This window comes from Pangasianodon hypophthalmus, chromosome 16, assembly GCF_027358585.1.
Source record: "Pangasianodon hypophthalmus isolate fPanHyp1 chromosome 16, fPanHyp1.pri, whole genome shotgun sequence".
NCBI classification, from domain to species: domain Eukaryota; kingdom Metazoa; phylum Chordata; class Actinopteri; order Siluriformes; family Pangasiidae; genus Pangasianodon; species Pangasianodon hypophthalmus.
In genome coordinates, this window is record NC_069725.1 from 390,001 (window position 1) to 407,500 (window position 17,500).

General features: G+C 41.6%; 1 protein-coding gene across 1 annotated transcript in view; it reads left to right on the plus strand.

Annotated features, from left to right (window-relative positions):
- Positions 1–9,173, plus strand: part of LOC113525324 (rab GDP dissociation inhibitor alpha) — an 11,963-nt gene extending 2,790 nt beyond the window's left edge. Inside the window, exons 3-11 of the mRNA XM_026911807.3 lie at positions 1,003–1,102; positions 1,330–1,464; positions 2,255–2,453; positions 2,558–2,689; positions 2,763–2,862; positions 3,799–3,970; positions 4,780–4,924; positions 5,163–5,217; positions 5,896–9,173. Of these exons, the coding sequence (XP_026767608.2) occupies positions 1,003–1,102; positions 1,330–1,464; positions 2,255–2,453; positions 2,558–2,689; positions 2,763–2,862; positions 3,799–3,970; positions 4,780–4,924; positions 5,163–5,217; positions 5,896–6,048 (1,191 nt within the window). The 3' untranslated portion in view covers positions 6,049–9,173. The remainder of the gene's footprint in view (positions 1–1,002; positions 1,103–1,329; positions 1,465–2,254; positions 2,454–2,557; positions 2,690–2,762; positions 2,863–3,798; positions 3,971–4,779; positions 4,925–5,162; positions 5,218–5,895) is intronic.
- Positions 9,174–17,500: the final 8,327 nt, after the last annotated feature.

Here is a 17,500-nt window from a genome sequence, read left to right on the forward strand (position 1 = left end):
TATAAAAAAATATAATAACAAAAATCAGACATTAAAACGCAATATTCTAAAGTTTCTCAACTCGTTTATATTTATAGATTAATAAACCCTGGCCATTAGAGTAACATTATTAATAAATATATTTATATGATTAGTGTTTAAGCATTAAAATGGATTTATTTCTGTAAACTGGGGAAGTGTGTGTGTTTAGGATCAGTGGAGTAAACTAGCTGTACGTCTCCAAACAAAAGGCTTTTAAAAATATATTATAATATAAACAGAAAGTTGAACAGATTGAGAGTCAGACAGAAGCGACTGCAGGAGAAATTTTGTGGAACAACGCAAAAGATTTAACTGAAAGATTTTGCTAAAATCATTAGGATTATGTGTCACTGTTGTAAACACAGACGAGACTCAGGACCTGAAACTACTGACACTACGTTTAATCCTGATTTTGGTGCTGCGATATGAATCAGATCTAAACACATGACGTGTGTGTGTGTGTGACTGCGTGCATGTCTGTGAGTGCGTGTGTGTCGTGTATGTGCATGTATACAGTAAAATGTGTGTGTGTGCACGCGTGTCTGTGTGTGTATGTGTGTGAGTGAGTGCGTGTGTGTATACAGTAAAATGTGTGTGCGTGCGAGTGCATGTGTGAGTGTGTGTGTGTGTGTGCACGCGTGTGTGTGTGTGTGCGTGCGAGTGCATGCGTGTGTGTGTGTGTGCACGTGTGCGTGCGAGTGCATGCGTGTGTGTGTGTGTGCACGCGTGTGTGTGTGCATGCGAGTGCATGCGTGTGTGTGTGTGTGTGCACGCGTGTGTGTGTGTGTGTGTGTGTGTGTGCACGCGTGTGTGTGTGTGCATGCGAGTGCATGCGTGTGTGTGTGTGTGTGCACGCGTGTGTGTGTGTGCGTGCGAGTGCATGTGTGTGTGTGCGCGCGTGTCTGTGTGAGTGTTTGGTGTGGACTCGGCGCTCGGCGCTGCAGCTGCGCGGTTGTGAAATGTCGTGTTTGTCCTCTGCAGCTCTACAAGCATTTCAGTCTGCCGGACAGTCCAGCCGAGTCCATGGGCCGAGGAAGAGACTGGAACGTCGACCTCATTCCCAAATTCCTCATGGCTAACGGTCAGCGCGCGCGTTCTCTTCCTGAGCGCGTTTTATTCGTAATTATTCACGGTGTTATGAATAACGCAGGATGTCCGTAAGATTGAGTTTGGTCAGAGATCATTTCCTGAAAGACGTGTGTGTGTGTGTGTGTGTGTGTGTGTGTGTGTGTGTGTGTGTGTTTAACCCGTGAATAAAACCCGCTGTGTGTGTTTCGTGATCGTGTTTGTGTGTCGCGGCTCCTGCAGGTCAGCTGGTGAAGATGTTGCTGTACACAGAAGTGACTCGTTATCTGGACTTTAAAGTGATCGAGGGAAGTTTCGTGTATAAAGGAGGAAAAATCTACAAGGTTCCGTCGACGGAATCCGAGGCGCTGGCTTCCAGTGAGTCTCTTCTTCTGGTTCCTCTGATTAAAACAGATTAAAGGTGAGATCAGTGATTATTTATTACAGTGATTAAAGGTGAAATTAGTGATTTTAACATTAATTAATGTCATGATGCAGGTACGGACACAAGTCTTAATAAAGTTCAATGCTTTATTTAAAATAGCAAACGAAACAGAGACGTAATCCAAAGGCAAAGTCGAGATTCAGGCAAGAGTCAGGTGATGAACAGACGAGGTGAACTGGGGCAGGAAAGAGCAAAACGACGAGAAAACCAGAAAGACGATCAGCGGCTTGGTGTAGACTGGTACAGAAACCCAGAGTGTGTCCTTCACAGTGAGTGTGTGCAGTGAGAGGCCTTATATACTGTGAGTGCAGGTGTGTGTGATCAGCAATCAGGAGAACGTGAACGTCAGAGAGTCTGTGCTCGATGGGTGTTGTAGTCCTCGGCGGCCATGTTTGTAGGCCGCGGTGTCGTCTGGGAATCATTGACATGACAATTAAAAGTGCAGTCTGTGATTTTAAAGACAGTTATTAAAGCTTTAAGTGAGTTATTAAAGGTGACGTTAGTGATTAGTGATTTTTCAGTGATACAGAGTCAGTGTTTTTTAATTTAAGGATTAAAGCAGTGACTTTTTTTAGGTCAGTAATTAAATGCGTGATGGGAGATTTTAAAATTCATAATTAAAGTCTTGCTCAGTGATTTTTAAATCAGGGTTTCGTTTACGTTAAAGCAGAACGTAAGATTTAAAACCTTTCTGTTTATTTTGTTGTTGATTTTTCTGCTCAGATCTGATGGGAATGTTCGAGAAGAGAAGGTTCCGCAAGTTCCTGGTTTTCGTGGCCAACTTTGACGAGAACGACCCCAAGACCTTCGAGGGCGTGGACCCCAGGAGCACCACCATGCGTGACGTGTATAAGAAGTTTGACCTGGGGCAGGACGTGATCGATTTCACAGGCCACGCCCTGGCGCTCTACAGGACGGACGAGTAAGAAGATAAAATTCCTCTTGTGGAATCATCAGCGTTATTACTGATGATTATCGATTTATTTCACGGCTCCTGAGTGCTGTAACTGAAGGTCTCTCCTGCAGCTATCTGGAGCAGCCGTGTCTGGAGACGATTAACCGCATTAAACTGTACAGCGAGTCTCTGGCGCGCTACGGGAAGAGCCCGTACCTCTACCCCCTGTACGGACTCGGAGAACTGCCTCAGGGATTCGCCAGGTACACTTTCTCTCTTCACACGTCACTGGTTACGAGGTGAAGTTTTCCTTCATGTGTTTTCGCTGTTGTTTAGATTAAGCGCGATCTACGGAGGTACCTACATGCTGAACAAGCCTGTGGATGAGATCGTTATGGAGAACGGACGTGTGGTGGGCGTGAAGTCCGAGGGAGAGGTACTGTACACTCATCTGCAGAACCGTTCGGTACTAACCGTCTCCACTAACGGCGCTGGAACTATAATAAATGTGTCTTCGATGCATTCTGATTCTGCATTAATGCACAAAACGTGATGATCAGACTTCAACCCAGCCACCAAACATCTCATAACTAATCATAACAAATACACATTCAGCCTCTTAATTCCCTTTAAATTCACATTTTAATTGGAACATTGAAGAATTTGAATACATTTGAATATTAATGAGTCTATAATATTTTATTGTCACAGAGTATATAAACCATCACAAAGCAATGAGAGAGTTTAATGTTTTTAATTTAATTATTATTTATTCACACACAGTAAAGTTTTCTTCTTCCTGAGAATCCTCCTCCATCTTCCCCTGATCTTCACACAGGAATAAAACACACAGCGAATAAACGCGGCTCCGTTATATTTATGATTCATGATCAAAGCTGCGGCGAGTGATTTTAAAGAAGATTAAAGATAGAATCAGTGATTTTTTTAGTGAGGTGATCAGGGTGGTTAGGGAGGTGACGTAGAGCTCGTGTGTGTTTATAGATTTACTGAAAATCACCTTGACGATGTGAATATTATGGACATTTGAGTTACATTTGTTCTGAAAGCGTAAATAAAATTACACTATAATTACACGGATGAAAATGATAACTTTGTGATTTAAAAGCAGGACGATTTATAGATTATACTAGAAAATGATGAACGCATAAGGCTCTCTGAAACAAAACAGAATTAATTCTGAGTTTCTCTCACACCTTATTTTTACTTTCCATGAGAAATTCACTGCGCTCTGTCAGTGGCAGTCTCTCGGACGTCAGTAAAGCCCGAGTCTCAGTGATGGAGCTCTCTGCAGCGCTCCGGTTCTTTAACCTGGTCATTAACGCGAGGGTTCTCGGGTTTCCTGATCTCTCAGGTTGCTCGCTGTAAGCAGCTGATCTGTGACCCGAGCTACGTTCCGGACCGAGTGCGTAAAGCGGGTCAGGTGATCCGCGTCATCTGCATCCTCAGCCATCCGATCAAGAACACCAACGACGCCAACTCCTGCCAGATCATCATCCCGCAGAACCAAGTCAACCGCAACTCGGGTCAGTGACACGCTGCTGTGAATTCTGCGAGTACTGCAGGACGTCAAACACGTGCTTACATCACACTGATTACATTACTGCGCATTTAGTATACAGCTCTACATCCTTACTGTGCACACACTCCGCTTTTCAAACTGCTGATCTCTGATGCTTTCCATCACCTAATGGACTTTAATGGATATCAGCTCACTGGTTTCCACCAGATTCTTGTGGGCTTCCAGTTTCTGGTTACTATAAAATACCACCAGAACCCAGTAGAACCTTCTTTCACTGGTACCTGATTATTTTATCAGAATAAAATTAGATAAGGCACATTCCATTAAAAACCATTACAGACCACCACAAACACACTAAAGCCCATCAGCAAACTCTGGACATCTAACGGTTTCTAACAGGTGTGTGTGTGTGTGTGTGTGTGTGTGTATATATATATATATATATATACACACACACACACACACACATATATAGGATGTATAGGATTGGCTCATGTATGCATTTATCATTAATGTATGAAATTTAAAGAGTTTTTCTGGAGCTGTGATATTAATAAGGTATCTAATTAAAAAAAAGACAGTTTCTGGCTACTTTCTTCTTTTCAGCTTTCAGAAATTAGCCCCGCCCCCAAACCATATACAGTGTCTCAGCTCCGCCCATTTTCCAGGACATGCTTAGTGTTACACGTTGTAATTCAGCTCACAGGCAGCAGGGGGCGTTAAACACGACACACTGCTCCTTTAGTAAAAACCCCTAAAGCCCGTGTTATGCTGCGTGTTTAACTGTAAGTTTGTTGTGTTTTTTTTTTGCAGATATTTACGTGTGTATGATCTCGTACGCCCATAACGTGGCCGCTCAGGGTAAATACATCGCCATCGCCAGCACCACGGTGGAGACGAGCGACCCCGAGGCCGAGATCCAGCCCGCTCTCGAGCTGCTCGAGCCCATCGACCAGAAGTCAGTGTTACACACCCTGTATTATTATTATTATTATTATTATTATTATTATTATTATTATGATGTTATACTGCTGTAAGGACACTTTACAGGCTTTTAAGGGGAAGTTTACAGTAGAGTGTAAAAGTATAGTTTAATTAATTTACATTTGTTTAATGAGTTCCGTCACCACACGCTCACTTTAACTCTTATTTAAAAAATAAAAAGACGTTTGTGGGTTTTGTGTTTATTTTCGCAGGTTTGTGGCCATCAGTGATCTGTACGAGCCGTCAGATGATGGAACAGAGAGTCAGGTGAGTGTCACACTCCGTCATAATCATCAGCCCTGACCCAGAAACATGAGGAACATAGAAGCTTCTAGATACTAAGGAGAAAATAATGAGCAATAATTTGGAGTTTGTACACTAACTTAGTTAATACACACACAGAGACACACACACACACACACACACACACACACACACACTCAGAAACGGCTTTTAGCTTCTACAAAATGGTTCCTTAACGGTTTATTGGACATTTAAGGGTTCGTGGTGTCCATAAAAGGGTTTTCTAGGGCTTTTGAGGCATTCATTAGATAATTAAGGGATCTTAGCTTCCAAAATAGGGTTCTTTAAGGGTTCATTAGATCATTAAAGGTTTTTAGCTCCTGGAAAATGTTCTTCTTTGGATAAGGAAACACTTTGTTCAGTTCAGCACAGAAGCTTTAAGGGTTCTCCTAGAGGGACAACTGAAGCACCTCTGAGTGTAGTGTTATGCTTAAATAAAAATGAACAGAAAAGAAAAATGAAAGTGCTATTGATGATGATTAATCATGGGATGGTGATGAGTAATAATCAGACGGAACCCCGTAATCGTGACGTGAGTATTATTTGTTTGAAATCCGTGTTAAAGCCGCAGAGACAGACGGAGATGCTCAGATCTCAGCGCAGGGTTTAAAGCTGATGTTTCTCGCTGCGTTCCTTTCGCAGGTCTTCTGCTCTCGAGCGTACGACGCCACCACACACTTCGAAACGACCTGCAACGACATCAAGGACATCTACAAGCGCATGACCGGGACTGACTTTGACTTTGAGAACATGAAGCGCAAACAGAACGACGTGTTCGGGGAGGACGAGCAGTGAGAGCACGGGGTGTGTGTGAGGGGGTGAAAGGTCAAACTGTGGAGGCGGGGCAAAAGGCGGGGCAAAAGGGCGGGGCAATCAGGGGGCAGACAGTCATTACTGGGAAATATGAAGGAGTGAAAGATGGAGGGAGGAGAATAGAGGGAGGTATAGTTAGAGCCTGTGTGAATGATGGGACCTGTTTCACCTCCCGGAACACACACACACACACACACACACACACACCTCTTCTCTTCTCTTCATTTTCTGCTTGTCTTTACATCCCTCCATTATATTCGCAGGATAGCTGTGTTCAGTAGTGACTATAGCGTGTGGATGAATGAAGTGTTATTGTTTACGTGTGTGTGTGTATGTATGTGTGTATGTATGTGTGTATGTATGTGTGTGTGTTTGTGTGTGTGTGTTTGAAAATCTTTAAAAACTTGACCTGATTGTTTTTACACTCCGTCTAAATGTAAAACGATTTAAAAAGCGTTAAAGCTCCGAAGCACAGACTGACACTAACTTCACGTCTTAAACTCTTAACTCTTTGTTCTGTTCAGAGCGGCCGGAACGTAACACAGTAGAAACGTTAAAAATGCGTTATAAACATTTATAAAAATTATACTGTTTCGTTTGCATGAAAATCTAAAAAGATGCCTGTGTACAAGAACCGCTTAAACACTTCTAGACCTCCTTTTTCCACAAGAACGTTGAGCTTCCTGTTCTGGAAATCACAACTAACTTCATCATTCCCACATTCCAACATTCCATCATTCCAACATTCCAACATTCCATCATTCCGCCATTCCCACATTCCAACATTCCCACATTCCAACATTCCCACATTCCAACATTCCCACATTCCAACATTCCCATCTCCTTCATGCACCAGCTTTATCGCCGTAACGCGAGGAGCCGTTCTCCTACACCTTACACTCAAACCCTGCTATTACACAAGATTTCCAAATTCCCAGAATGCATTATTTCTTTAAATGGGAAAAATGTTAATAATGAATTCTATTCCCATCCGGAATTACACAACTACTTTCCCGATGTCACTAAACTACTACGCTAAAATAACACTATTGAACTATTTTTATTTAGATTTATTGCATTTGGCAGACGCCCTTATCCAGAGCGACTTACAATTATCTCATAACATTCTAATAACATTATTACAGCTACTAACAATAATCTCCATCTTTTCCTCGCCTGCTTTTTCTGCTTGATTTCAGTTCGTTATCTTTAAATGTTAAACGCAGTGGAACAGCTGGTCTACACTGATGCTGGAACATCAGCGCCACCTAGAGGCTTCTCGCTCCAGCGCTCTGCCCTGACGCTCTGTCTGTATTTTACTTGATATTTTCCGTCGTGTTCTTTATGCCGGATTCGCGGGTGGAACAGGCGCTATAGCAGGGTCTGGGTGTTAAAATGTGAAGTATGTTGATGGGGATGAAGTTTGGAGATCCATGTTACAGTAATTAATATAACACAACTGTGAAAGAATTGATTAAAGTTACGCGTTTTACGCCGCACAGTCGATGTTTAAGAGGTTCGGAGTCTGTTTGTACTGGAGCTGCGAGACTAACGGGCGCCATTTCCAACAGAAATCCCACCTGAAGCACACGGACATGTCGTTTCTCACCCGAGGGACTGTTTGTGTGAAATTGTGCAGATTTGATGTTTTCGTGTGAGACTGAGAGCAGAAACAGGACACAGTGGTGTGAAGAATACAAACGAAACAGGAAGTGAGAGGGAAGAGAATGAGGTAAAGAGGAAGTGAAAATGATAAATGATAAAAAAAGGAGTGCAGATTTATTTGCAAGCTGATTGGACGTGATGAAGGTTTCGCGTGTTATGATGTCATGATTTGAGCCCCTTAAAAAAGAACTTTAAACTGTGAGCCGTTAGTTAATGAACTAATTCTCGAGGAAGCGGAAGATCCGCTGATGTTGTTCTGCGTGTTGTGTCTGATTTTATTTTCTGTAGCTGTGTGTTAAAGGATGAACTGCAGATGGAAGCTGTGCAATATTCATCAGTACACTAATAACCTGCTCATTAACCCTTTATTAACCCCTTATTAACCTGTAATGATGAACATTTCAGACTGTAATGATGATAAACGTGTGTCTGTTACAGCACTGTAGATTTCTGTCTTTCTCTACATTTCACCATCGCATCACGAGGATCAGTGATTTATTACACGTCTCGTCTCTCGTTAACGTGGACGTGAAAATTATTTCTGAATTTTATTTCGCTTTCACATCGTTCACATCGTTCACATCACTGCACTTACAGACTGATAAAGTTACTCAGAATTCCCATATCACCATTCCATAAACTGATACAAAACAAATTACTCTTTATTTCATTATCGTAAGGAATATTTGTGTCACTGATATTAAATTTTATTCAGATTCATCTTTAACAATATTCAGCTGCACAGAATTGTGTAGAAATCACTACATTCGATTCAGATTGATTTCCTGACTGCTGATTGGCTGAAATAAACAGGAAAGGAATGAGAATGTAGTGTTTTATAAACTAAAATCTGAATTTGATAAACTGAATTGGAAATGCACTCTGCCACCAATTTTATTAAAACTTGATATAATATTTCAAAATAAAGAAAAAAATGGAGAAGTGAATAAATTGTAAACGGCACAAACGTTATTCCGTACGATTAATGAATATAATGTTGGATTTCAAACACTTTAGATTCCTCAAATTCACAACTTGTTCTTTATCTAGCCTTAAAACACACACACACACACACACACACACACACACAGTGTCACACAGTGTGTGTGTGATATCTGCGAGCCTCAAATGACTGGAAACTAAAATTCCTTTTCTTTCGTAACATCTCATAAAAAGCTGTGTGTGAATTTGTTTCTCCATCAATAACACTTTGATTTTTTATTTATTTAATTTAAAAATGAGAATTGTTTTCTATCTCGTGTTGTGCCGAGTTCTTTGCTTTAGAAGGACACGCAGAAAATCGATAGTGACGTGATCTCTCATCTATAACCGATCTAAACCCGTGTGTGTGAACGTGTAGCTAATGTTCTGTTCAACTCAGTAAATTATAAACCTGTATGAACTTAAAAAACCTGGAACAATAAAGGCACACGATCGACTGAGACGGTGTGGGTGTGTGTTTGTGGTGATGCGATTCAGTTTCTACACAAAATACAGTTTCTCAAGACTTTAGACAATAAAATAATCCACACAGTCACACTGTTTTCAAACACATCACACACTTTCAGCTCTTCTCACTCGCGGCCTCGACGTCATTGTTTATGGAACTCCACTAAATGTTCACTAAATCAGAGTTTACAGCATGTTAATACTCTTTAGAGCCTGTTTAAAGATATTTAAAACACTAACGCTGTCCCAAAGCATCAGGATTTAAACCCTGACACACTCAAAGACTCAGCACAGGTCCAAACTTCATCTCCATCACCAAAGTGCACACTTGGAGCAGGAATCTGGGGTTTAGGGTTTGATTCGGGACACGACCCAAAGTCACACCTGGAACCAAATAAACACAGAGTGAAATGTCTTCCTCTACTGCACCTTCACTCTCGCATCAGCCCTCGCGGTCACATGATCTAAACACGGCGAGATAGTCCTAAAAACGAAGACTGACGGGTTTTTAGATTTTTTATGCGATCATGCAGTTAAACCAGTTCACTCCGATATATATATTTCACACTGCAGTAATAAACACACACTGACATATGACTGTTTTAAAGGACGGTTCTGAGAATGAATATCAGAAGCCTGTAAAATGTTCAGGTTCAAACCCCAGCATCACATTCCTTCACTGTTAGAGTAAAATAAAATGCAGGTATTAAATACACTGAATATGTATCTAAGAACACGAACACGGCGCTGTTTATTATATATTATTGTAGCACGGTATTACAGTGACATAAACTCTTAATTATTATAATTAATTATGATAATCTATTAGACAAATATCAGGCTACAACAATGCAGTCTGTTTATATACACTATAAAGCCAAAAGTATGTGCACCCTGACCATCACACCCATATGTGTTTCTTCCCCAAACTGTCAGAAGCACACAGTTGTATAGAACGTCTCTGTGTGCTGTAGCTTTACAGTTTCCCTTCACTGGAACTAAGAGACTCAAACCTGTTCCAGCATGACAATGCCCCTGTGCACAAAGCGAGCTCCATGAAGACATGGTGTGTGAAGGTTGGAGTGGAAGAACTCGAGTGTCCTGCACAGAGCCCTGACCTCAACCCCACTGAACACCTTTGGGATGAACTGGAGCACCGACTGAACCCCAGACCTCCTCGACATCCCAACATCAGCACCTGACCTCACTAATGCTCTTGTAGCTGAATGAACACAAATCCCCACAGCCACGCTCCAACATCTAGTGGAAAGCTTCCCAGAAGCGTGGAGCTCATTATAACAGCAAACACACAGGGAATAAATCTGGAATGAGACGTTTAAAAGTACATATGGGTGTGATGGTCAGGGGTGCACATACTTTTGCCCGTATAGTGTACATAGAGACACGTGTACACATACACATCCGTGCACATGGTCTCAGAGATACTCCAGTATTAACTGCATTACACTCGTCCACATGGAAAACTAATCTCGTCTGAATAGGGGTTTAGAGGGGTTTATTTTGGGAACAGTGTTACTATAAGAGAAATGCTTATAAGGCAGAAATGCTTTTTAATCAGAATTTAAAGAGGTTTTCAGTGAGGTAATGGTTTGGTCATACACTTTGACACTCCTACTTTTCATGAACTGAAGCCTACAGGCTGAATCTTTTTGTCAGTCGGAGGAACAGGACGTTCTCCAGCACCTGAGCCTGAGGGATGAAGATGTACGCTCGAGAATCATTCGCGTGACCGGCAGTGCCTTCACCGTCGCTGTGCCTTCACCTTCACTGCGCTTTACACGACTTCCTTTAGAGTACGAGTCCAGGAGAGACTTCATCATCACCATCATCATCATCAGACAGCGAGAGGTCTTCTGTGATCATGGTGGTGTTGGACAGGTCCTGAATGCAGTCCCACACACGGCACAGATCGAGGGATAGAGCAGCTACGAGGTCGTTAAACAGCGCGCTTTCACGCTCTTTCAGGCGCTGAGATAACTTTCTCAACAATGTTATTGATGTTTGCCGTGTCCAACACACGCTGAGGCCAAACGCCGTAAAAGTCCCCAGCACTCAGCTGATCAGACTCGAGACGTTTAAGCAGAGGAGAAACCTCGTCCCACTCCGACTCGCTCACCTGCAGCTCTCCAGCGGTCAGAGACACGTCACAGAAAAACGTCATGAGATCGCACAACCTCGCCAGCATGTCGTGTGTCGAGCTCCATCGTGTCGTACGATCAGCGTGCGTCCCATCTCACTGAGCACACTGAACACACGCCTCACTTTGCTGATGATGTTGAAGGACGGATGTTTTTTAAAGCATCTGACTGCTGAGTAAAACGTGTGCAGAACATCGCACGCCGCGTAACACACGTCCATCATCGAGTTCAAACTTAAGCTCCTCCTCAATCTCTACCTTCTCCTCCTCTCCATCATCCTCCTTACACGTCGTTTCCTCTCTCGTGTCTGACATCATATTCATGCTGTTGTCTGAAATTACAGAGAAAACCTTTTTCAGATCGATGTTAAATTCACGCAGCACCTCCTGCACTACACGTGAGACGTGACTCGCCGTCCGTCGCTCTGTTAGCGTTCTGAGCACGACACTCTCACCGTCAGCGTCCTGTACGTGTTACACATTTCAAACATAAGAATTCTTCCACGCAGTTCACTCTTCAGCTTTTCCTTCGTGTGGAATATCAGATGATTTTCCGTACAGTATAGATGCAGCTAGAATCCAGAGTCGTCCATTAGAGAAAATGTTGCCGTTAAGTGTCACTAACTCAACGCACGCGTCCGTTAACGCATCAGCAGTTAATGAGATTTGGATGTTTTGGGGTTTTTTCACTGCGATCGTCCCGTTCGAACCGGTTTGTCGATCCGCGAGTCTCTTCTGTACGACTTTCTGAAGCGTCTCTGCGAACACGGCCGTGTGTTTCCTCTGTACGTGTCTCTGCAGATTCCCTCCATGATTCCCAGCGATCACTGAACCACAGCCTTCAGTTCTGCACACGGATTCATTACACACCGGATCATACGAGAAACACTGCTGCATCGGATTCTCCCGATCACGACCCATCTAACAAATATATAATAAACACTGTGTGTGTGTGTGTGTGTGTGTGTGTGTGTTACAGTAAAACACTGAGTGTAATTAATGTAGTATAATTAATAATAAAACGGTACATTTGGAAAGATGTGTTTGTTATTATCAAGATAAGTTTTAAATACAATGTCACACCTTATTAATGGAATAAACATATTAAGCATGAATAAATGCACATCTCTGATCTGATCTAATCTAATCTAATCTAATCTAATCTAATCCAATCTAATCTAGCAAACCCATAATCACACTTTAATATAAAGAAAAGATGTTTATGATAAATTATTCATCTCTGTTCTTCAGCTATGAACTCGTGAGCTACATGCAGTGGAATAACAGCGTTATTAACCGGTAATAACCACCTAACTCATGTTTATATTCACGAGCACTTATTAGGATTATGATGTTTCTGGTTTTTGTTTCCGGTTCGGAGTGGTGATGTGTCGTTCCTGAAGGAGTCGGCTCTCCGAATCGGATCTTTTAGGTTAATGTTTGAGAGTCAACTCTTTAACGCGAGCCTTGTTGTGTATGTAGACAATGGCATTAGTTTTACTGTCATTTAATCAAAATGCTTCCATGAGATAGCAGTGAGATAACAGTGAGATAACAGTGAGATAGCAGTGAGATAACAGTGAGATAGCAGTGAGTTAACAGTGAGGTAACTGAGGTAACAGTGAGATAACAGTGAGATAGCAGTGAGGTAACAGTGAGGTAACAGTGAGATAGCATTGAGGTAACAGTGAGATAGCAGTGAGATAACAGTGAGATAGCAGTGAGATAACAGTGAGGTAACAGTGAGATAGCAGTGAGGTAACAGTGAGATAAAAGTGAGATAACAGATAGCAGTGAGATAACAGTGAGATAGCAGTGAGGTAATAGTGAGGTAACAGTGAGATAGCAGTGAGATAACAGTGAGATAGCAGTGAGGTAACAGTGAGATAGCAGTGAGGTAACAGTGAGATAGCAGTGAGATAGCAGTGAGAACAGTGAGATAGCAGTGAGATAGCAGTGAGATAACAGTGAGATAACAGTGTACTCGACTCTCAGCTGTGTGTATGAGGAGGCATGACAGAGAGGAGCTGAAGAGCTGAAGAGCTGAAGAGCCGGAGCACTCGTTCTTGTTGAAGATGTACTGGATGTAAACTGTAAGTAATGTTATTTTATTAATTTGAAAGTAGAGCAAAACTTCACTGAACAATTTCGCACATAGTTAGCCAAAAAGAAGAACAAACACGTTAAAATATCGCAGATTTTGTTCAGTTTAGAAAAAAAGAGTACAAATGAATCATCTGGGATCCGAAAGACTCGACACTTACTGTAGAGTCGAATCTCACTACAGAAAATTTGTTCTTAAAGTGCATCTGAAGTGGTACGAAAGAAGTTCTAATCATTAACTTTGACCTTCATAAGAAAATGAATCAAAATGGAGGAGTTTGAAGTGAGAAATGTATAAAGTATAAAAAAAGTCCAGCTTCAGCAGTGAGAAGAGAATAACACAAGCGAGTTTTGTTTCCTGTGAACCACCAGGCGGCGACAGAGAGCCGCAGACACACCGCTTCACTCAGACGGCTAGGTGTCAGTGTGGAGCTGAAAGATCTGTCACATCACACTCACTGGATAGAGCTAAAAAATATATTACAGACAATTAACTTTTATAATATATTGTCTTATGATTATTAATTATTAATTCCACAAATGTTTACACTAGTAATGAAACAAGTGTGAGTAAAAGTTAGAGCCTTGATTCCACCTTCCAGTTTGGTATCTATGCTGTATTCCAAAAAGTAACAATAATGATAATAATAATAATAATAATAATAATAATTTAAATATGTAAATTCCACTCAGTAAGCTCTCAGCTGCAGCAATGAACCAATTAATTTACTGATAAATTAGAAACTTGTACAATGAAACGGTGGAATAAAAACATTACAGTTGCGTAATTATCATAAATATCAAGCTTCACTCTTGTCTGAATCAGCAGAGCGTGTGGACTGAACACAGAGATTTGAATAATTATCATGTACAATAATCATAATCAGATTCATTCTTCAGTGTTATTTAATACATAACAGTTCATTTGATTCATTTCTGTTAAAGTTAAACATAGATAAATTCCTCAGACTGTGAAATTATATCAGATAAACCTCACAGCGCCGCGTTCCTGCTGAAGCCGTCTGATTAAATCATCTTTTATTCATCATTTCAATCCAGTAATGACAGTGTTTATTTACTACAACAATAAATAAATGATTGTCTTTAATTGTAAATCGTACGCTCGAGCAAATCCGGGAGAGACGTGAGAGAAAAGAGAGCCGCTGTAACTCCATCATACAGACACGTTAATTATTCAGTTATTATTCAATTATTTATACACTTTCGTCTCTCACTTTAAAGAGTTTAAATCCTGAGGTCAAGGCCTGAGCACGTTACTGTGATTTTTATTCTGTAAAAGAATTTATTTGTTGTAATAAATGTTGGTGATTTGTGAGTGATGATGTTCTGGTGACACACAGTCCAGGAGTTTGGCTGAAAATCTGCTTTACGCCTCAAACGCAAGCCAGAAAATCTTCCCTCCGCACCAGCAGAGGCGCTAAACTGCAGGCTGAACACTTCCTTTAGTAGCTACATTAGCATCGTAGCTCCAGTGCAATACTGCAGGAGTGAAATTCACACACACACACACACACTCAGGAGTTTTATTCCCAGCTGCTCTTTGTGTTGGTGTTTTATTCATTATTTTTACTCTGTAATATTATTAAACACCGAAGTGTGACAGTTTCAGAAGCATAAATACCTGAAATCTAAAAATAGTAAAAAAACAACAACAAAAAAAAGAAATTCCAAGTGCAGTACAAGCTCTAAAATAAAGAAATAAATGAAAGATGTGCAGAAATGTGAATAAATAACAGTACTGACGTTTCTGAAGAAAGAAAGAGATTAAAATTAGAGACAGCATTATTTCCAGGTAGAGCACATGCCCTTAAAACAAACAAACAAACAAACAAATAAAGTTCAGGCGGATCCGTTTAACAATTCTGTTATTTAAAATATTTAATCAGTTTCGTAATCCTTAATGAAATATTTGAATGCTTTAATAACGTGACAGTGTTTAATAGTATTTCATGTGAAGGTGTAAGAGGTGAAGTCGGTGATTATCACACTGTCACTTTTACACTTTTCCAGCTTTAATTAAAACATTATAAACGTTACTGTAGAATAATCAGAGCCGGAGAGACTTTAACACAAAATATCACCAAATTAGTTAAAGATTCCACGCTCACTATCTGCTCTTGTATTTTATTAGGACAGAACTGTAGGTTTCAGCTACAAAACAACGACATCAGACTGAAGTGTTTCACGAAAGACGTGCGATAAAAAGTGAGATGTGCTCAGTAGGGGGCGCCTACTGTATAAACCCAAAGTGTTTTTATTTTTATTAAATTTAAATAAACACCTAGAACACAGATAACTGAAAACTAATCCGAGCGTTTGATCAGGAAATCAACGTTCTGATCCACGACTGATTCTTTATTAGCATTGCCAAGAATCGCTCTATAACAAGCTTCTGTCACACAACCGTCCGGTCCTTCCATCACCTGTATCCAGCTCCGCCCCCTGATCATCACCTGTATCCATCTCCGCCCCCTGATCATCACCTGTATCCAGCTCTGCCCCCTGATCATCACCTGTATCCAGCTCCGCCCCCTGATCATCATCTGTATCCAGCTCCGCCCCCCTGATCATCACCTGTATCCAGCTCCGCCCCCTGATCATCACCTGTATCCAGCTCCGCCCCCCGATCATCATCTGTATCCAGCTCCGCCCCCTGATCATCACCTGTATCCAGCTCCGCCCCCTGATCATCACCTGTATCCAGCTCCGCCCCCTGATCATCACCTGTATCCAGCTCCGCCCCCCGATCATCATCTGTATCCAGCTCCGCCCCCCGATCATCATCTGTATCCAGCTCCACCCCCTGATCATCATCTGTATCCAGCTCCGCCCCCTGATCATCACCTGTATCCAGCTCCGCCCCCTGATCATCACCTGTATCCAGTTCCGCCCCCCGATCATCATCTGTATCCAGCTCCGCCCCCCTGATCATCACCTGTATCCAGCTCCGCCCCCTGATCATCACCTGTATCCAGCTCCGCCCCCTGATCATCACCTGTATCCAGCTCCGCCCCCCGATCATCATCTGTATCCAGCTCCGCCCCCCCGATCATCACCTGTATCCAGCTCCGCCCCCTGATCATCACCTGTATCCAGGTACGACATCATCTGATCTATACTGTATATTTCCTTAAACAAACCCTGTCACATGTAAACACATCTCTGTTAAAATGAATTAATTCCTCATTTATCACTTTAAACTAGCAGCCATCAAACCCCGGATCAGAAAACCTTAACTGAACTTAACTGAGCTGTCCAACTATAAGCCCATATCTAACCTGCCCTTTATCTCCAAGATCCTAGTAAAGGTTGTAGCACAGCAGCTAAGCTCATAGCTACAGAGGAATAACATTCATGAAATGTATCAGTCAGGATTTAGGCCTCATCATAGTAAAGGAAATAAAATGAATTTATAAAGCAACTTTCAAGAACAGACGTCACAAAGTAAAATATTTAGTAAAATAAAAGTACAATATTTAAGCAAAAGCAAAAGCAGGTGTCCACAGATCTTAAACCCAAGGGGAGAGAGATTTAAAGTTTAGGAGCTACAACCTCAAACACAATCTCCTTTGTCTTGATCCTAGAGCGAGGAACATCCAGCAACTCCTGATCAGAGGACCTCAGATTCCTGATATTACTGTACGGCCACAACAGCTCTGTAATATAAGCAGATCCCTGACTGTGCACGGCTCTAAACCTAATCACAAGGATCTTAAGCTGGATTGGAAGCCGGTGTAAAGAAACCAGAACTGGTGTTACACGAGACCTTCTAGATGACTTGGTCAGAAGCTCAGCAGCAGCATTTTATATTCGATGTATTGCTAAGACAGCTGGAAAGGGAATTACAGCCGTCAAGACAGGAGGAGATACACACATGTATAATCATCTCCATCTCAGCTCTGGACACAACTTCAGTTTAGCGATATTCCTCCGCTGGTTAAAACAAGAGCAGGAATAGCCCAGGAATAGTGACTCCTGGATTACAGAGAGTAGGTTTAACAAGAGAAGATAAAAAGCTAAGATTTTCCATCACTTTCA